At 38.1% G+C, this 22,042-nt stretch overlaps 1 protein-coding gene across 1 annotated transcript; it reads left to right on the forward strand.

Moving 5' to 3' along the window:
- Positions 1–321: 321 nt before the first annotated feature.
- Positions 322–21,852, forward strand: ctdspl2b (CTD (carboxy-terminal domain, RNA polymerase II, polypeptide A) small phosphatase like 2b). The gene is made up of 13 exons (XM_052138482.1): positions 322–658; positions 6,464–6,648; positions 8,796–8,919; positions 13,750–13,890; positions 14,120–14,344; positions 14,882–14,972; positions 15,162–15,273; positions 15,354–15,440; positions 16,751–16,813; positions 16,943–17,022; positions 17,406–17,532; positions 17,712–17,807; positions 18,764–21,852. The coding sequence occupies exons 2-13, from the start codon at positions 6,487–6,489 to the stop codon at positions 18,827–18,829; spliced, it is 1,374 nt and encodes a 457-aa protein (XP_051994442.1). The 5' UTR covers positions 322–658; positions 6,464–6,486; the 3' UTR covers positions 18,830–21,852.
- The last annotated feature ends 190 nt before the right edge of the window (positions 21,853–22,042 follow it).

Genomic DNA, 22,042 nt, shown 5'->3' on the forward strand with positions numbered 1-22,042 from the left:
TAGAAATACAGCCCCTCTAACGCTCACAAGTGCTTTCGTAACATGGTGTTGCCGTGACGACTGCACTTGATTTTCCTTCCCACAGCCCTCGAGCTCATTATATGATGTGGCGTGTGCATAAGTCAGTCTGGTGCTTCTGCTTGTATACCGTTATTTGGTCGGCCTGCTTTGTTCGATTATGATACACTAATTTTTATGAATTAATCTTCTCCAAAAATCTTCTTAGACACATTACGGTTAGGAAACGGGTTCAAAGTCTTGTGATAAATTAGCTATTTTAGTGAGTTTACCTTCAGGCCACCGGGGTAGATTCCCACAATGATGTCTGTTTTGAACCGTTATTTTCTGTTTGATTCTATTTTCAATGGACGCTAAACCTGTCGCTCTGCGAAGCCTCAGTGTTGTTTTGATACTAGAAACAGAAAGGGGGTGTGGGATGCACTGTAGGACGCATGCTCGCTCCTCTCTTCATCCGGGTACCTGCTTTTGACCGTGGGTACGGAGGCGGGAAATGGCGTCCAGAGGTGCTGGGAGGACAGAGGTGAAGCTAGTCTGAAAAGACGTGAACTAGAACCGGCGTTAGATCGTGGCGGTCGTCGCTACCGCAACTGTGAAATCGACCGTTTTCCAGCGAACAGATTCCCCGGAGATTCATCCAGTAAGTTATTCCCCAATTCTGTCCGGCATGTGGTGAGAATGTACCCCCGTAACTGGCCGTCCGGTTGGAAATGTTTCGCTGTGGTTCGGCTCGCTTCTGTCGCACGCGTGGAGAGACAGTTGCCGTCTGTACACGAACCTGTCCCGCGCTTTCTCTGTCTTTATGGACGTGCACTAGTTTTGATTGACATGCGACGCCTGACTGTTTGTGGTTCGCGAGAGACAGTTTTTATTTTAAGAGAATGCTTTAGGGTTTCTGGCTGCATGTCAGCTGTTTCTGGTGCTGTTCGTTTCCAAGGACAGGTCGGGCATATTTCTGACCAGCCAGTGTCCCGGAGAGCGTAGCCTGTATTAAAGATAGACATGCACAGATGCTGTGTGTCTTCAGAGTTTACTGCTCTCTGCTGCCTGTAAAAAATACATCTCCCATGTTTAGCTTTTGATTTGTGGAAACATGAAATAATTTCTTCTAATCTGTGAACTGTCATTCATAGTCATACTGAACTGGATATTAAGAGATTCGTACATCACATCGTTAGCGCGTGTTTCCCGCCCACCACGACACTGTGTTTACTTTACCAGTGGCTGAATTTCGTCTTTTCAGCAGCGAAGTATCACTGATAAGGCATGGTGGGGTAGCAATTTGTCTTTTTACTTTCCCTCCCTTTTAAAAAGATGCATACCTTCACAAATGTGACTGTAGAGTCATCTGTTTTATTTGTCATTGCAGCTAGTTGTGCAGCTGTTGAAGGACGATTACAGTAGTGGTGTCTTTGAAGCATTCTTCACGCTGTTAAATTTAATAACATGCGTCTGTGTTTAAAGATGTTGCTATTTCAGGTTAATCAATGAAAAATCTCTGAAAGGTGTAAATGGAAATTGTGTGTGTGTGTGTGTATATATATATATATATATATATATATATATATATATATACACATATATATATATATATGCGCAAGTAAAAGTTAGCAGATGAAAAAGAGCCTCAGGGATTGGTTCTTTAATATGTGTGAGTAGCCATGTATTTGCTGCTGGGCTGTCAGGGCATGTTTTTGTTTTATACCAACATTAGGTTTATTTTTTTGCAGTTAAAACTTGTTGGCTTGCTGCCCTGTTTTCTTTTACAAACCTGTGTTGACCTGTAAATGTAAAATCATAATGGAAAAGGTCAGAGGGGTCACATAAATAATGAAAGCAATCATCATATTTAGTTTGGTTTTATTAAATATGTGTATGACATTCTTTCTTCAGCAGAACACAATGAAGATTTTTAGAATATTTCAGCTCTGTAGGTCAATACAATGCAAGTGAATGGGTGGTGCATTTTTGAAGCTCCAAAAATCACACAGGTCAGCATAAAAGTAATCCATAAGACTCCAGTGATTAAATCCATGTCTTCAGAAGTTGTATGATAGGTGTGCGTGAGAAACAAATCAATATTTTAGTAAAATTTCACTTTAAATTTTCCTCCCTGCTCAGTCAATTTCCACTTTAACTCAATTTCACATTTTTCTTTTTGTGTGTTTGGTGATTCATATTATTCATACATACATGCTACTGGGCAGGGGGAACATATTCTAGCAAAAATGAACTTAAATATTTATGTTTCTCACACACACCTATTATATTGCTTCAGAAGACATGTATTTAACCAATGGAGTCTTATGGATTACTTTTATCTGCCTTTATCTGCTTTTTGGAGCAACAATTTTGGCACCCATTCACTTGCATTGTATGGACCTACAAAGCCGAGATATTCTTCTAAAAGTCTTCATTTGTGTTCTGCAGAAGAAAGAAAGTCATACACATCTGCGATGTCATGAGGGTGAGTAAATGATTAGACAATATTCATTTTTGGGTGAACTATTCCTTCAAGGCCTTTACTCACCAAATGCTAATTTTTGCCGCAATTTCTCACAGCAAATTTTTTTTTAAACAGGATTCCTAGAAAGCTATTCACACCTGGAGTGAACATTTGCTCACTGAGAATGCCTGTTTTATTTTTTTAATCTTTAGTTTTTTCTTCATCTGGCGATAAAATGCCCTGACCAAAAATATATACCTTAGATCTTCAGTGTTGTGAAGTAGCTTTCTTAGCATGGTGTGTGTACACTCACTAAGCACTTTATTACGAACATCTGTACACCTTCTTATTCTTTCAATTATCTAATCAGCCAATCGTGTGGCAGCAGTGCAGAGCATAAAATCATATAGATACAGGTCAGGAGCTTCACTTAATGTTCCCATCAACCATCAGAATGGGGAACATTTTTGATCATCATCTTTTCGACAGTGGCATGCTTGTTGGTGCCAGACTTGCTGGTTTGAGTATTTCTGTAACTGATGATCTTCTGGGATTTTCACACACAACAGTCTCTAGAGTTTACTCCGAATGGTGCAAACACAAAACAAAAAATCATCCAATGACAGGCGGTTCTGCTGACGGAAATGCCTTGTTGATGAGAGAGGTCAACATAGATTTTTTTTTTTTAAATTTAAATTTAGAGTGGACAGACTCGTTCAAGCTGATAGTAAGGCTACGGTAACTCCGATAATCCCTCTGTACCATTGTAGTGAGCAGAATAGCATCTCAGAATGCACAACATGTCGAATCTTTAGGCAAAGGGGCTACAACAGAAGACGACCACGTCAGGGTCTTTATTAGGGCCGTAGTGTTCCTACTAAAGTGCTCAGTGAGTGTATGTTAAATTGTGGCTGTGGATGAGTCACCATTTGGTGGTATGGAAAAAAACTGAGATGTTTACCAGATGTACCCTTTTCTCCCTGTCTTTTTTTACTATTTGTTCTCCCCCTCGCTATTCTTCTCCAGTCTTTTTCATGCTTGATTTATCTCTCAATGTCTTCCTCTGTTCTTGTCAATGTACTCTCTCTGGCCAACTGCAACCATTGCAAGAGGGAGCTCAGTTTCCATACTGTAGACTCTACATTTTTAGACAATTTGTATAATGGTCAGTGTAGAAGTTCATTGTCTATGTATATCCTGGATGTAATTATAAAAGCATCTCATTATGTGGAATTGAAAAGGTCGAAGGAAAACCAATCCAATGTCCTGCAATTTTCTTTTGCTCAACCTAAAAAGGTTTTCCTAGCACCTTAGAAATCCATCGATGCCCTGAAAAATGTGTGTTTCTGAAATGTTCCTTTTAATGTGCTTTCTTGCATGACCTTGTAAACTCAAAACAGGTGTGCAAGTCAGTTTTCTTGGTGGAGGCGTGGATGGGGAAGGAACAGTCAGGGCTGAATTTGCTGTAATGCCTGAGAGGTCACAAATGCTAATAAAAAAATGTAATTTCATTGTGGCTTTTTAAAGTCAAGTCAAGTCAAGTCAAGTGGTTTTTATTGTCGTTTCAACCATATACAGTTAGTACAGTACACAGCAAAACGAGACAACGTTCCTCCAGGACCATGGTGCTACATAAAAACAACAAAGGACCAACATAGGACCACATGAGACTACACAACGAAATAAAATACCTATATAAAAAAACCTATATATATCTATATAAAGTGCACGTGCAAACATGTGCAAAAAGTACAGGACAGTACAACAAATTACTGACAATGAACAGGACAATAGACAGTGCAGCGCCGACCAGTACTCAGTAGTGCAAAAAGATGACAGTTTCTAAAAATGTAAACATAACATACTATGAGATAATGTTCTATGCACATAGCAGTTATTGAGGTAGCAGACAGTTAGCAGACAGTTATAAAGTGACAGTTATTAAAGTGCAACTCAGGACACGTGTGTGTGTCAAACCAGTCTCTGAGTATTGAGAAGCCTGATGGCTTGGGGAAGAAGCTGTTACACAGTCTGGCCGTGAGGACCCGAATGCTTCGGTACCTCTTGCCAGACGGGAGGAGGGTAAAGAGTTTGTGTGAGGGGTGTGTGGGGTCAGTCCACAATGCTGGTTACTTTATGGATACAGTGTTTTTTGAAAATGTCTTTGATGGAGGGAAGAGAGACCCCAATGATCTTCTCAGCTGTCCTCACTATCCTCTGCAGGGCTTTGCGGTCCGAAACGGTGCAAGTCCCAAACCAGGCAGTGATGCAGCTGCTCAGGATGCTCTCAATAGTCCCTCTATAGAATGTAGTGAGGATGGGGGTTGGGAGATGTGCTTTCCTCAGCCTTCGAAGAAAGTAGAGACGCTGCTGGGCTTTCTTGGTGATAGAGCTGGTGTTGAGGGACCAGGTGAGGTTCTCCGCCAGGTGAACACCAAGAAATTTGGTGCTCTTGACGATCTCCACAGAGGAGCCGTCGATGTTCAGCGGAGTGTGTTCACCTTGTGCTCTCCTAAAGTCAACAACCATCTCTTTTGTTTTGTCGACATTCAGGGACAGGTTGTTGGCTCTACACCAGTTCGTCAGCCGCTGCACCTCCTCTCTGTATGCTGACTCGTTGTTCTTGCTGATGAGACCCACCACGGTCGTATCATCGGCGAACTTGATGATGTGATTCGAGCTGTGCATTGCTGCACAGTCGTGAGTCAGCAGAGTGAACAGCAGTGGACTGAGCACACAGCCCTGGGGGCCCCAGTGCTCAGTGTGGTGGTGGTGGAGATGCTGTTCCCGATCCGGACTGACTGAGGTCTCCCAGTCAGGAAGTCCAGGATCCAGTTGCAGAGGGAGGTGTCCAGGCCCAGCAGGTTCAGCTTTCCAATCAGGTGCTGGGGAATGATTGTGTTGAATGCTGAGCTGAAATCTATGAACAGCATTCGAACGTATGAGTCCTTATTGTCTAGGTGGGTGAGGGCCAGATGGAGGGTTGTGGTGATGGCATCGTCCGTTGAACGGTTTGAACGATACGCAAACTGCAGTGGGTCTAGTGAGGGGGCAGCTGGGTCTTAATCTGCCTCATGACGAGCCTCTCGAAGCACTTCATGATGATGGGTGTAAGTGCGACGGGACGGTAGTCGTTGAGGCAGGACACTGAAGACTTCTTTGGCATGGGGATGATGGTGGTGGCCTTGAAGCACGTTGGAACAACGGCGCTGCTCAGAGAGATGTTGAAGATGTCGGTAAGAACATCTGCTAGCTGGTCTGCACATCCTCTGAGCACTCTGCCAGGAATGTTGTCTGGTCCAGCAGCCTTCCGTGGGTTGACTCTACGTAGAGTCAACCCACGGAAGAAGGGACACTTTCTCCACATCAGGAAGACATAATCTCCCATCCCCCCGCCCCCTTTTTTTTTTTCTTGCTTGGAACTGCTGCTTGCTGTGGTTGATCAGTAATATTCTCACCTTTTTATTTCTCCTAGTGTCTTGTTTAGTAACATTAAAGAAAAAATAATGAAGAGTGAAAAAGACATGCTACATTTTTAACTGTTGGTTCCAGGTTTGCATTAGCAGGTCTGAACTGTTATGTAAGCTACATTATGGATTGTCCTTTAAATGAAAGCAAAGTATTGGGGAATTAATACAGCTCTTGTAGTTGAGAGTGCTTTGCTGTGGAGGTGCTTCAGCCATAATGATGAACCGTGTTCAAGGAAATGGTGTCTTGAATACATCCAGATGTCTGAGGTTAGAGCTCTTGGCACTCTAAAAAGCAAGCTATGCAGCATAACTCATTTAAAACCATTAAAGAAAGTATGATTAATTTACCTGTGTGTGAGAACTAATGAGCATAGCTGGAGTGAAACTAGTGCTGCTTCTCAAGGTCATTGTCAACTGTGCTGCTGAACATAAACTGAGTGATTGCCTCCTGTGTTGCTCTCTTTCTCTGTGCAGTTCTGTTTTTGTTCAGTACTTTGAAGATGAAACTCAAATTCTTCTCTCTCCCCAGTCTTACATGTGACTCTCAACAAAATGAGGCTGAGAATGCGCAAGGCTTCTCAGCAGCCAAACCTTGCTCGCAGGCCCCACCCAGCCCCGACCAAACGGAAGCACTCTGAGGTGGAGGAGTGCTCAGGTGAAAGGAAGGGCCTTCTGTCCAGCATCAAGAAAATAATTCACGGAAGTTCCATCAAGGTGGGCCTATAGCAACCTCACTCTGTCTTCTATTACAAGTTCATTGAGCGGGGCAGATCCAGACTCTTTTCTTGGTTTTGATGAACATGACCCAGTATGTTCTAGAATGGAATGCATGTTAGACCTGGTGTCATATTCCCCCCAGAAATGCATGGTGGAATGCCACTGCTTGTCTGAGGAGCTCAGTCCTGTTCTAATTTTAGCTGTGGTTCCACAGTGCATAATGACAGTAGGTGGAGTTGGCTTTAACAGGCATGCAGCCTGCTGCAGGAGAACCCAGACCTCAGAAGAGATATTGTGTTCAGAAAATATATTAGGTTCTCTCATTTGGGTTCTAAATCACCTCTGTTCTTTGCACACAAGTTGTTTCCCATGTGCCCACAGCTAGATTTTAATTAGGGTTTTGACAATCTAATTTTTTTTATACAAACTTGGAACATCTTGACAACACATTTGCGTTAGATTTTAAATCATCAAGTTTCTGCTTTTGATGTCAAAACGTAAACAAGCATGTGCATATTTTTGTGCACATTGGATAAGCCAGTAAGAATGCCTGTAAAGGCACTTAAATGCAACATGACATCTACCCATGTTGATCATTTTTGCTTAAACCACACAGCAGTCACGTGGTAGTCTCAGGAGATGAAGGCTTTTACATGAGCTTGTACGTTGCCTGCTTATTAAGCATTATCGGTGTAAGATTGTGCATGAAAATGTGTTTACTGACCCTGTTTCCACAAACTTACAAGAAATATTTATTTCAGGGGTTTTGCAAAAAACGGCATTATGAAACGTTATGTAAACGCAAACACCTAAAACTAAAGTACCTCACTGGATGTATTGCTTCAACATGTCAACTTGGCATGAATTCAACATATCTGTAAAGTACAGCAGGAAAATGGAAAAAGCTGACGTACAGTATGTAAACAATCAACTAGAACACACCAATTTAAAATATTGGCTACAGTCCCTGGTAGGGATGTTAATGATTAATCGTTTATTTCTCATTAATAATTTGATTCAGCTTATTGACGTTCGATTAATTAATTTCAGGATAAATGCATTTTGTAATCATGACCGCAGACATAGATAAAGCTGTCTATGCAGTCATCCACTGATAGAAGGTGCTTGCACTCTCTGCATACTAGAAGACAAACAGATGAAGATGAAGTCTTGGAGCAGTTCTCTATAAATTAATATTATGTTTTCTGCATTACACCATGATGGAGTGTTAAAGTACAACATGAAAACAAGCACAGTTGATCTGCTGGTCTCCTTGCTTTTTCCTAACCTACAATTATGTCACTTATCACCAGAAAAGCACATTCATGTTCAAATCTCACCAGCACATCTGAAACGGTATGTTATGTTGGCTACTGTGTTTACGATTTGATTTGACTTAATTTCAAATAATAAAAAAATAAGTCCAAAGTGAAGTTTTAATGAACTTACAAATACAAGTGATATAACTTGTATACAAGTTATTATTAACAGAAATGTACCATAATGAAACTATTTACAATTTAAATTCATACTAAACATAGCCTAAATTTATTAAAATACTCTGAACTAAGAATATTTAAAGAGGTAAATGCCAGTACTTGCATTTCTTAAGTTCATTCATTTAAATTATATCTAAACAATTTCGCTGTATTAATGTTATCTGTTAATCGATTAGTTGACCGTTAATTTCCATGACGATCGATATGAAAATTTCTCAAATTGACGCATGGCAGGACCTAATGACAAGTGAAGGAAACAAACACAGCGGTAGTTGTGGAACATCTGGAAATAAAGTAAAGCAACTGAGAACAAAAAGTACTGGAGTTTTCATTGGATGCCAAGTTCATTTTTTTTATACTAGTGAAAAATCCCCTTGGCTGTGGAGAAAGCTGCTTATTGTCTGAGCTCCATGTATATGAGTATAAAGAAAAAGCCGCTAACACCATGCATGTAAACATGAATGCAGTTTTCTCACAATAAACCTTTGTAAATAAGCTCACTGATTATCCAACTGATCACAGAGATTTTTGATTAGTAGATAGGGTTTTTACACATTAAAGTTATGTTGAGCTTATCATAGTGTTCTCCTAAGACTGGAGTGGAGTATAGAAACTCATGCTTGCATGGCTATTGATGTTTATCAGGTAGAGCCTGAGAATCCAGCTAAGAGGAATCGTTTGAGCTGCGAGCTGATCTCCTCCACTCCGCAGAGGAACAACTTGCCAAGGAAAAGCATTTACAGAGCCTGTAGAAGCTCCATCAATGGAGGTGAGTCAAGAACAAGTTTTCACCTGGTATTAAAATGTCTCAAATGAGTCTCCTGTTACCATTTGTGTTTTGAATTTCAAGGGGAGGGTCTCTGATTTCGTGATGACATGCATCAATCACTATTTCATTGTGTTACTGCATGATAATAAAGCGTGAAAAAGAGAACAAAACCTGCACAGTGTCTCCCAGATGCTGTTGAAATTTAATCTAAGCACAAATGCAACATTTTAAGCAGAATTATCCTTTGTTTTAGTGGAGTACCTGAATTTACCTGAGCTTATATTCTTATGTATGCTTCTCATTTGTCTCGCAGCATGTTGATATTATACACTCTGAAGATCAATTAAGTTTTTGTGCTTGTATGTGTATTTAGCTTTTTCAAATGATCAGATTGGACGGTTATTTCCTTTTAAAGCTGCTCGTAACCTGCAAAGTTTAAAACTCTAGCGCAGCAATCGATTGACAGGTGAAGGGTGGCACTTCGCTGCTCTCTGGGACACTTCACAGCGAATTAACGTTTACATCTCAAATCCAATGTGGTAATATGCGTTTTTGGCTAGTACAGTTGAAGTCAGGAGTTTACGGACACCATTAGCCAAAAAAAAGTAAACTCAGTTTTTCACAATTCCTGACATTTAATCATAGAAAACTTATCCTTTCTTAGGTCAGTTAAGATCACTATTTTAAGAATGTGAAATGTCAAATTAATAGTAGAGAGAATGATTTATTTCAGCTTTTATTCCTATCATCACATTCCCAGTGGGTCAGATGTTTGCATACATTTTATGTGGTAGCATTGCATTTAAAATGTTTAACTTGGGTCAAACCTTTTGGGAAGCCTTCCACAAGCTTCTCACAAAAAGTTGCTGGAATTTTGGCCCATTCCTCCAGACAGAACTGGTCAGGAGTCAGTTTTGTAGGCCTCCCTGCTTGCACAATGTTTTTTCAGTTCTTCCCACAAATTCTCTATCGGATTGAGGTCAGGGCTTTGTGATGGCTAATCCAATACCTTGACTTTGTTGTCCATGAGCCATTTTGCCACAGCTTTAGAGGTATGCTTGGGGTCATTGTCCATTTGGAAGACCCATTTGCGACCACGCTTTAACTTCCTGGCTGATGTCTTGAGATGTTGCTTCAGTATATCCACATAATTTTCCTTCCTCATGATGCCATCTATTTTGTGAAGTGTACCAGTCCCTCCTGCAGCAAAGCACCCCACAACATGATGCTGCCACCTCCACCCTTCACGGTCGGGATGGTGTTTTTCAGCTTGCAAGCCTCACCCTTTTTCCTCCAAACAACAGTCATTATGGCCAAACGGTTAAATATTTGTTTCATCAGACCAGAGGATATTTCTCCAAAAAGTAAGATCTTCGTCCCCATTTGCACTTGCAAACTGTAGTCTTGCTTTTTTTAGATGGCTTTGGAGCAGTGGCTTCATCCTTGCTGAGCAGCCTTTCAGGTTAAGTTGATATAGGACTCGTTTTACTGTGGATATAGATACTTGTCTAACTGTTTCCTCGTGTATCTTCACATGGTCATTTGCTGTTGTTCTGGGATTGATTTGCACTTCTCGCACCAAACTTTGTTCATCTCTAGGAGACAGAATGTGTCTCATTCCTGAGCGGTATGATGGCTCCGTGGTCCCAAGGTGTATATACTTGCGTACAATTTTTTTGTACCGATGAACGTAGTACCTTTAGGCATTTGTAAATTGCCCCCAAGCATGAACCAAACTTGTGATCCACAATTTTGTTTTCTGAGTCTGATTAATTTAGATTTTCCCATGATGTCAAGCAAAGAGGCACCGAGTTTGAAGGTATAAATAATAATAAAAAAAAACCTATTCCAATAAAAAAAATACCAGTGCATTCCTGTAAACTGATATTTCTGATATGCCTCAGTTCAAGAGCAGCATCTTCAGCATGTCAACCTTTGCTGGTTTCAGACATGAACGCTGACATTTTACTATATTGCCACCTGCACTAAACACACTCTGTGATGGCGAACTTGTGGCTGGTATGCACAATGGAATTTGCGAGCCAGATTGCTCAGCATTGGAAAGTTAACACTGTGCGCCTTCTACCAGGCCAAAGGATCTTCCTCTCCGTCTATGGTAGGAGTCATCAGGTAGCTGTTCAGCTCGGTAAGCTGGAAGTACTCGACTCTTCAACTGAAAGTCATCATTAATGAAATGTACGGTGAGACTTAGATACGGCTCAGTCGTCCTGCTCGACCACAAATCCGTTGTTGTGGCATAATACAACTTAATGTGTTGTTGTAAAATGTACATGCCCTGTGCCAACTCTAATTGTGAGCAGGACCGTAACAGGAGGTGCTTGTGATTGGCAAGAAAGTCTATAACAAGAACAAGGATGACGACGAAATTAATTTGTAACTGCAAGACTGTTTAAAACGGGTCAGATGCGCTGTAATATAAACAAAATTTTGACTCGCAGTCTTCACGAGTCAAAATGGTAGCTAATTGCGTTCTTTCAAATCGCAATTTTGATTTGAAAACGATTAATCGTTCAGCCCTACTTACATGCATTTTGAATAGCACCGGAGGTGCATTTTTACCAGAATTTGAATAAGAAACTATTTCAACTACTGTGAACTTGCCTACAAACAGACACATACAGGACTTCCAGGAGAGTTCAGAATCTCAAAATATAAGCATGAGGGTTTAAAAGTTAAAGGTGTCATGGAGAAACTCACAGAGGCAGAGATAAGAATTCAGTAGTTATTGAACAGATGATTGAAGAAACAGTGATGGAAAAATTGTAAGTAAATCCAGTTGAGCAGAGTGGCAAACAGCAGGTGAGTAATATCCAGACAGGGTATAGACACGATGAAAAGAACTCCGGGGAGTGTGAGCGCTGTGACGGCGGAGAGGGACAGAGAGAGAGAGAGAGAGAGTGAGAGAAAGACCAGTGGATCCTTGACAAATGGTGCACGATTGAGATATATTACGATATAGTTCTATTATAATATATTATCATTTGTTTACAAATGATAATAATATTCAAGTTGAATGGGTTCCAAAAAATAACTGTGAATGAAAAGTGAGCTGATATCTTACAACCAAATTGAACAAAACAAGAGATCTGAATCCTTCCGGATACAAGCTTAAAATGGGTTCTTTTCTACTGATAACGTGTATTGAAATTACTGTTCATTTTGCTGCTACATTATCCAGTATACTAGTTAACAAAGTTTTTCTTAATAAGCTATACATTTTTATTGAAATAATGTTTAGTTAGAGATTTGTGTTTCTTTACATATTAAAGAGTACACCCAATTAGTTCCACACAATAATGTAAAGATATTGTGAATTGTAAAATTGAAAAAAAAAAACACTGGTATCTGGTCAACTGATGTCAATGTGTAGTCAGAACAATAATAATATGAAAAATTACTATTACAATTTGAAAATAAAAACTTCTTAAACTACTTCAAAGAGTCCTCCACATGCAGTAATGACAGCTTTGCAGATCCTTGGCATTCTAGCTGTCAGTTTGTCCAGATACTTAGGTGACATTTCATCCCACACTTCCTGTAGCACTTGCCATAGATTTGTCTGTCTTGTCGGGCACTTCTCACACACCTTACAGTCTAGCTGATCCCACAAAAGCTCAATGGGTTTAATATCCATAACACTCTTTTCCAATTATCTGTTGTCCAATGTCTGTGTTTCTTTATAACCTTTTATTTTTGTTTTTCTGTTTCAAAACTGGCTTTTTCTTTGCAATTCTTCCCCTCAGGCCTGCACCCCTGAGTCTTCTCTTTACTGTTGTACATGAAACTGGTGTTGAGCGGGTATAATTCAATAAAGCTGTCAGCTGAGGATATCTTAGGTGTCTATTTCTCAAACTAGGGACTCTGATGTACTTATCCTCTTGTTTGGTTGTACATCTGGCCTTCCACATCTCTTTCTGTCCTTGTTTGATCCCGTTGTCCTTTGTCTTTGATGACTGTAGTGTACACCTTTTTGCATGAAAACCTATATAGCCTTCATTCCTCAAAACAATGATTGACTGATGAGTTTTCTGTGTTTCTTTTTTAAAAAGTTTGACCTATTATTGACCTTAAGACATGCCAGACTATTGCATACTGTGGCAACTTGAAAACAAACACAAAGACAATGTTAAGCTTCATTTAATGAACCAAATAGCTTTCAGCTGTGTTTGATATAATGGCAAGTGATTTTCTAGTACCAAATTAGCAATTTAGCACGAATACTCAAGGATAAGGTTTTGGAGTGATGCCTGCTGGAAATTGGGCCTGTCTAGATTTGATCAAAAATAACTTTTTTCAAATAGTGATGGTGCTGTTTTTTACATTAGTAATATCCTGACTATACTTTGTGATCAGTTGAATGCCACTTTGGTGAATTAAAGTATCAATTTCCTTCTGAAACCGCAAAATCTGTACATTATTCCAAACTTTTGTCCGCCAGTGTATATCTAATAATCACACATTAAAGATGTCAATAACTAGTTTTATTTATTAGATTGCTTTTTATATTTTGTTTTAATTTTTAATGGCTGCTTTTACTGAAAAACCTAAAGCATTATTTACTCTGTTCTCTTACTGGCTCTTGAATAATTACTTTAAAAGCTTAAAGCAGTGTTTTCTTAAAAAAACATTTTAAAAAGCTGCATTGTTTTTGTTCAATTTGTTTAATATTAAAAATTATTTTATAAAGTTTTTTTCAATAGCATATTGGTTTATTTACTTTTCAGTGTTTTTTTTTTTTTTTTAATTTTGTATCTAATATCTATTTAGCCAATATCTATTTAATTTTTATTTTCTATCATTGTCCTATAGAAACCACAAACCATGACACAAGTAAGCCTAATGGGATGTTGGAAGACTGTGAGGAGGTTGCGAACAGCCCACCCCGCACCACCCTGCTTGGAACCATCTTCTCTCCTGTCTTCAGCTTCTTCTCACCAGCAAATAAAAATGGTGAAATGAAAAACACTGTCTATAATTGACAGAATTTTGTTATGCCATGACCAAAAGTGTGGTCTCATAGAAGTGGCCTGGCAGGTCGTGCATGTGCTCCAACATTTTGAGTCCAGCTCAGCCCCCCATTAATGCATCGTTATACCCAGCAAAGTAGACAAGTGAATGTTTTCCTCCCTTTTTCATTCTTTCTTTTTCTTTCCCCATTATCTGTACTCTTTCACATCAGGCTCAGATTCTCCAGGCCAGGCAGTGGAGGCAGAAGAGATTGTGAAGCAGTTGGAAATAGAGCAAGTGGAAGAGATGCCCGCCAGTACTGCCATATCTAGAGAGCCCATGGGGGTCTCTCTCTACACCAGTGCCATGCCCTCAAACCTAAAGCCTCCACTCCCCACTCACACATATGCAGATGATGACGAAGACACCCTGCACTCTGACCTGCCTCCTCTCACAGGTGATAAAGATAGAACTATGCCTTATCTGTACTATTAAAGGACATAAACATTGACATTAAACTCATGTTCTTTACACAAAGCTTGACTCTTTTGTTAAATGTATCTTGTCATGTATTATTTAAGCAACATAAAACAAGTCATAGGCACAAGGACAAGTAACTGGAAACAAATGTACATTATAGACCAGTTATTTGGTCTATTTTTGCTTCACTAAAAAAATTGTGCCAAGCTATAACACAATCATGCGTTGTGCATTTTAATGCACAGTCTGATAGCCTGTCTGGAACACTGCAAAAACACCAGCAGAGTGATGCAAACAGTGAATGTCACAGTTGCTATTCAACTAAATATCAGCACATGGTGTCCAATACAAAACTTTTCAATTATGTGTACAATGTAAACAAATGTCTAACACTACAGAATGTTCTTTTATGACTACTTGTGAAGGGCTGTTTGCTTTATTAGGGCTAAATGGACAAGAAGGTTGTTGTGCTCACTTGGCATCATTTTGTCCTCCGTCTCATGCTTTATCTTAGCTCCTGGCTCTCCTCCAACAGGGGGGTATGTGGATCCTTCAATGCCTGTCCCAGAAGGATCATATGAGGAGGAGTGGGAGGTTTTTGACCCGTGAGTTCCCCTGTACTGAATTTCTGGGCTTTGCTTATTATTGACATTACAGCTAAAAACTGCTTAACATATATGCAGCAACTTAAAGGCTGGTTGAATATTTATACTCGTATGAAAAAAAAATGTCTTTGTAATTGCAAGGCCTTATGTGTTTGCAGGCATTTATGTACATTGTAAAATGTTTTACAGGTATTTTTTCATCAAACATGTACCTCCGCTAACAGAAGAGCAGCTAACTCGTAAACCTGCACTCCCTCTTAAGACTCGCAGCACTCCCGAATTCTCCCTGGTGCTTGACCTGGTCAGTCTTAAAAGCTACAGGATTCTAACTCCATTATAATGGATGTAATTTAACATACATATAATTTTTTCCCTTTGCAGGATGAAACCCTTGTCCATTGTAGCTTGAATGAGCTTGAGGATGCAGCACTAACCTTTCCTGTCCTCTTCCAAGATGTAATTTACCAGGTTTGTCATTTACCAGAAATTCACACAATCAGTGTTTGGGATAAACAAACATATTTACTAACAGGTGTGACTTTATTGTTGTACTCTTCTGCAGACAGGAGCAGATCGAATAATGTCTGTGTAAACTGGTAAACTAAGTCAATCCCATTCTCTAATAGCCTTAACGCTTTTAAGTAGGAATGTACCGATACTGGTATCGGAATCAGGTCCAATACCACACTCTTGTACTCATGCTCATAAAAATGCTCCGATACCATCTGACATATGATTGTCATTACGTAAACATTCGGCTCTCAAATTCTAATCACGTCATGTCCTAATGAGATTATTTAACCGCAAAGCTGCAATTTATATAGATAAATAGATAGTTTACTTTGCATGTGCAGCGTGCTTCAAATGTGAGTAGAGCACTAGTGAATGTGTGGAGATAGTGTTGTGCCAATCCTGGCTGCACTGCACGTACCTTTTAAAGCTCCTCCTCGGTTCATACTTTGAAAACACCGTTATGAGCATCAAGTGCACTGTTTGTTGCAGATGACAGCGAACAGAGCGCAAATAATTTGTAGCATGAGGCACATACAAAGTACATACTTATTTAATTAAATAGCAGGCATTTGCAGTTAAATAATCACTGAGTCATGTAGCACCCAGCTCGGACTTTATTTTCCTTTCTCCACGCAAACATTTAACAGTAGTTAGTCTCACTCTTTGTCCAATCAGTGCCCATATTTTTGTTCATAACCTGAGAGAGGATCACAGCCCTAAAATTAGTGATTGACAGCAAAAAATATCCTGCAAAGCTTCATGCTATGCATTCTGTATGTCAATTATGCAACAGACAAATACACTTTATGGCAAATTGCAATGTGTCATAAAGCACATGTTAACCAAACTTGCCCTCAAAAATTGCTTTTAAGTCCTGCAAATTTAATCTGTATCAAATTCAGTTATCTGTCTTTTTCATAACTGAACTGTTTATGAATATATGAACCATATTCAGCACTCCAAACCAAACAATCTGCTGAGTGTATGCTTTGTTTTATTAGTACATTGTGACTTTGGTTTCAGGAACTAACCACTAGAGGAGGCTGTAGAGCCATTTTCAAAAACAAACTAGCTAGTGATTTATTTTTTACAGCATTTATCTAATCTTATTTGCAGAATGTTAAGAGGTATCGGAAATGTGTGAAGTTTAGTAATTGAAGGGTAAAATGATTTTACCCCATTTTTTTGTAGCCCAAATTCTATCGTGTTTATTGAATACTAATTCGAATAGATTCTAGTCAATTCTAATTTGTAATTTCTGTTAGGTTTATGTGAGATTGAGGCCATTCTTCAGAGAGTTTCTTGAACGCATGTCTCAAATTTATGAGGTAAGCTTCTCTAATCCTTCCTCCCCCCAAATAACTGATGGTATTACTGGAAATGTTTAAGCCTCATTTAATTTAACATCTGTTCCTCATAGTGGACTGAAGTTGTTCCATTGTTGACCTTTTTTCTAGATCATTCTCTTCACTGCCTCCAAGAAAGTTTATGCAGACAAGTTGCTGAATATTCTCGATCCGAAGAAACAGCTGGTGCGGTCTGTGGGCTTCTTTTTATTTTTAATTTTACTGTAATAATTTTAAACTCAGTTCCTCATCATAACATTACTATTCACATAGGAAGAGTAAAGCCAAGTTTTTTTTTTTTTTTTTTCGTTTTTTTAAGAAACTCTGCCAGTTCTTGGGGATAGTAAATGTAAATTTAGGCAGAATGTTGGTTGTTGGCGAAACCCAGCCACAGCTTTGTGATGGCTGTGCAGAGTTGCTCGGTAGGATTTGGTTATAGTGAGTTTTTAGGAAATTGGGGTGAAATGGAGAGCTTTGGTCTCTCGTATATTTTAACTCCACACCATCCTCAGGTGTCAACCCCTTGCTTTGAATGCATTATTCATGTCTGTGTTTGTTTGTGTTCATGTTCTAGGCACAGATTATTCCGTGAGCACTGTGTCTGTGTACAAGGAAACTACATCAAGGATCTGAATATTCTAGGACGAGATCTGTCCAAGACCATAATTATTGATAACTCACCACAAGCCTTTGCTTATCAGGTGAGCCGCCTAGTTGCCTAATCTTAATTTCATGCAAAATCACATTAAAATGCACCTTTATTTTACACTTTGTCCATATAATTTTGTATATAAGTACTTAACAGGCATTCCGTGTGACTGAACATGAAGGTACATTACAAATACAACCAAAATCTCTTGCCCATGTGTTTAACCTACAGCTCTCCAATGGAATTCCTATTGAGAGTTGGTTTATGGACAAGAATGACAATGAGCTTCTGAAGCTGGTCCCTTTCTTGGAGAATCTGGTGGAATTGGTAAGATGGCACAGTTTTTCAGTCTTTTTTTCTTTTTTCTTTCTTTCTTTCTTTCTTTCTTTCCAGATGTCTTTATATGTCACTTAAGAAATATGCAAGTTGGAAACTTTTTTTCTTTTTTTTACTCCAAAACAAAAAACTCATATGAATACATCGATTGGAATGAACTGAAATGTATTAGTTATAAAGAAATAACCAAAAACATTAAACAACAAAAATAACTTAAATTATGAAATGAGAAATATTTTTAGTTCTAGGAAGTCTATTCCATTTTTATGTTTCATGTGCTTTTTAGTGACCAGATAAGTCTTTCAACATGTCTTGGGCTGATGCCATCAGGATAAGGGTTTAAAAAATTCTGTCTAGGTGATCAATAATAATGAAAATGCTAAATGCCTCTGAATTTTTTAACTTAAAGGATTGCACCAGGTTCAATACAAGTTAAGATCAATCTACAGCATTTATGGCATAATATTGATTTCCACAAAAATTATTTTCAACATGTCCTTCCTTTTAAAAAAAGCACAAATCTGGGATACAATGAGGCACTTACAAGAAAAGGAGGTACAAGTAAATATATATTTTTGTGGTAATCAACATTATGCCACAAATGCTGCCGATTGAGCTTAACTTTATTGAACCAGGAATATTCCTTTTTAAATTAAAAAATCAGAGGCACTCAGCATTTTCATTATTATTGATCACCTAGCCAGTTTTTTTTTTTTTTTATGGCACCAGCCCGAGATGTGTTGAAAGACTTTTATCTGTCACCAAAAAGCACATAAAACATAAAGATAGAATAGATGTTCTAAAAATATTTCTCATTGATAAATGTGCTTTTTGTATTGTTACTGACATAAATGTTATTATTCTTTTGTGATATTTTTATATACTGTTAATTTTTATTTATTTTTTTTTTATGTATTTTGCCTTTTTAAATTGTAATCTCTCCACAGAACGAGGATGTGCGACCACATGTCCGTGACCGGTTTCGGCTGCATGACCTCCTTCCCCCAGACTGACTCATAGTGGGACAGTAATAAAGACAACAAATGCAGATATATGCTTTGGATAACAGCATCATTGCCATTAATTTTTAAATGAACTTTTCCTCCCACATTTTCTTTACTGTGATAACAGCAAACATAAATGGCAATCATTTTCGACTCCCTTTGTGCCCTCCAGTCAGAGGATTTTGAAGTGATTGTGTGGTATCTTCAGTCATTTCATCCAGTACAAAGTGAATGTGGAGCAGTCAGAAGAGAAGAGGTGCTCCAATGTGATTGGTTGACACTGTTGGACTTTTGACCAATTTCAACAGGAATTGCCTGTAAGAAAAAGCATATGGTTTAACACAAGTTAGTTCTTTGTGATTGAATGATTTCACCTCACCTCACCCTTCCCACACCCACCCCAGGTTCCTTATTAATATATCCGTTAAGCATTCCTCTCCATCTCGGTGTTTGTTTGTTTTGGTTGGTGTTTACTTCAAAATAATGGTTTCTCAACTGGCTTGTTTTGTTTGCCAAAATGTGTTCATTCTCAAACAGCTTTGTGTAAATTTTAAAATTGATCTATTGAATTGTGTATTTGGTTTCACGAAGCACAGAGGAATTGTTCTCTTTTTATAAGGAGTGACTGAAGTAGAATGGTTTAAAACATAGTGATGGCTGTTTCATATAAAATGGATTTGTAGTGACTAAATACTTATATTCTTCGAAAAGAAGTTCCCTTACATCAGATCCCAGCAACTTCTCCACATATTCTTACACTTTGTAAGAACTAACAACAACAAAGATCTCATGTAAGTTGTTAATTAGTAGCACCATGTAATGGTTTAAAATACTATTTATCAGCTATTGTTACCTTTTTATAATTTTGTACTTCTAATTGTTTTCATATTTAGCCTGTGTATTTTTTATATTTTAGTTTTTAGTTTTTTCATTACTGGTTTTCTTCAAGAAACATCACCACAAATGCATTGTTTTAGTGTTAGATTACAATCAAATATTTCATGTTAAATATTACAGCTAATGTAGCATTTACCCATAGCTAATCTATTCTAACTGAACTGCAAATGAATGGATAGAAGGCTGTATCCTGGAAAAGCCCTGTTTATAGCACCAGCAAAACAACAGCTAGTCTCATCACTGTTGTTTAAACCTAACTGCCTGTAGTTCTGGCTTTTCTTGTATCCTGGGATTCGTGGGGGGTTAGCTATGTCAAGAAGTATTTTGTGAGGTAATCTAGATGAACGAATGTGTATTTGTTTGGGAAACAATGAGAAATGTGTATATACTGAAAAAATATATATATATATATTTCTCCTCACCACACCTCTCATGTTGCCTTTCAACTTCATATTTGTAGGTAATATTTCAGATTGAGTAATACAGATTAAGAGAAAAAAACTATAATAGTACCATTCAGGGTGAGTAAAGCAGGGCCAAGATAGATTTAATAACCTCTCTCATTTTCTGCTGTATGTCCTGCTATGTGTTGTGTATTGGAAATGAACATGCTTACTGTATTACTCATGCCGCTGGTGCCATTTCTGCTCTTTGTGTACAGTGTGCTCTTTAAACAGGCTCATTCTTAGTAATAGACACTCACTAATTATAGAATTTGTCTACATTGGATTGTGACCATGTCATAGCAATTTGTTTTTCTAAATATATATTTTTTTATTTTGGCGTTTCGTTGAAGTGACTTTAGAAAAAAAAAGAAAGAGAGATCTTCGTCCTGCTCTTATGCAGTAGGAAAGAATGGTTGTCCATTTAGTGTTTTTTATCATTTTTAAAATGTAAAATTTTATTGGAAGGTGTTCATACTGTAATTCTCAATATCCCATGGTACGTCCCAATTTAGAGAGGAGAGGAAGGGGGGAAATGTGATCCCAAGGATCCTGCTCTACTGACAAGCTGCCCAAATGCCCTGTATTTTTTTTTAAGAATTGGCAATGGTTATACATACAGCGGCATGTGGCTAAACAGTATGTAATACACATGAGTAGCATTTTATTATTGTCAAGTATTCTTTGTCACTACATGCTAAATCTTCAAAAAATTTTAAAATTAAAGGGAAACGGGGGTTGCAATTACTTTTAGGCCCTGACACTTTCTTACAAAGACAACTATTTTGTATTTTGCTCTTTGACATTCTTGTTCTAAGTGGTAAAGTATGATGGAGAGGTTTGTTTCATGTGTACACCCATTTCATTGTAATGTACATTACTTTTTTGTAAAATGCATATTGTACTAAATACATGTAGCTTCATGAAAAAAAAAAAAACTTAAAAGTATAATCTTTTTGTATTTTGATTTTGTATTCCAAAAGGCATGTCATATCTATTTTTCAAAATGTATTCATTTTCCAATGTATTATTGCAGATCTAACTTGACATCAGATGGGATTTTTTTAACTACTATATCTTTGTATATAGTTAGCACAATCACGGAACATTCTCAGCATGTAAAAAGCCTGCTATGTAAGTTGAGAATTTAATCAAGGCACTTTTTTGCAGATGAATGTTTCAGGTTTGTTTATTTTCTTTTATACTTTACATTTTCAAAAGCCCTGTGGCTGCCTATTGGCCTTGAGCTGCATTGGAGTAACACTCAAGTGTAAATGTCATTTTCTGAAATGTTATTTAAGATTGTTCATATAATTGAAATTAAGTCTTTGGAAATGTGCATGCTTTTTTCTGTTAATGTAGACTTATGTCAAAACATGTTAGATACTCAAATGGTGTGTAATATCAAGGACATTTTACAGATAGGATGATGACAGTTTTGTGTGATTCTGTCAGCACACATAGCATATTATTGATGCATTGTGATGCAACATCAGAAAAGGAACTGCCTTAATGTAACTTCATTGAGAGCAAGTTAAGATTAATGCATCTAAAAGGAGCTAAGAACTCCTTTTATGGTTCAACTTATTCAACAAACTCACTTCAAGTATTTTACAGTAAGTATACAAATGTGTCATTTCTGTGGAAAGTATGGTTACCATGATAACCATTTGAAATGTTACTCTATAAAGATTAAATAAGTCTTAAAAACTAGTGTCCAATTTTTAAGACTTTGTTGGTTATATATTGTCCTCAAATTCTGGAATGTCCCAATGTCAGATTTTTGAAACCCGCTGAGGTGCTGCATTCAACTGCACATGTATTGCTTCTAAAGCTAGATCAAGCTAGTTGATATTGGTTAAAGGATTTGTAGATATTTGAA

The sequence above is a fragment of the Xyrauchen texanus genome, chromosome 2, assembly GCF_025860055.1.
Source record: "Xyrauchen texanus isolate HMW12.3.18 chromosome 2, RBS_HiC_50CHRs, whole genome shotgun sequence".
In the NCBI taxonomy this organism is placed as follows: domain Eukaryota; kingdom Metazoa; phylum Chordata; class Actinopteri; order Cypriniformes; family Catostomidae; genus Xyrauchen; species Xyrauchen texanus.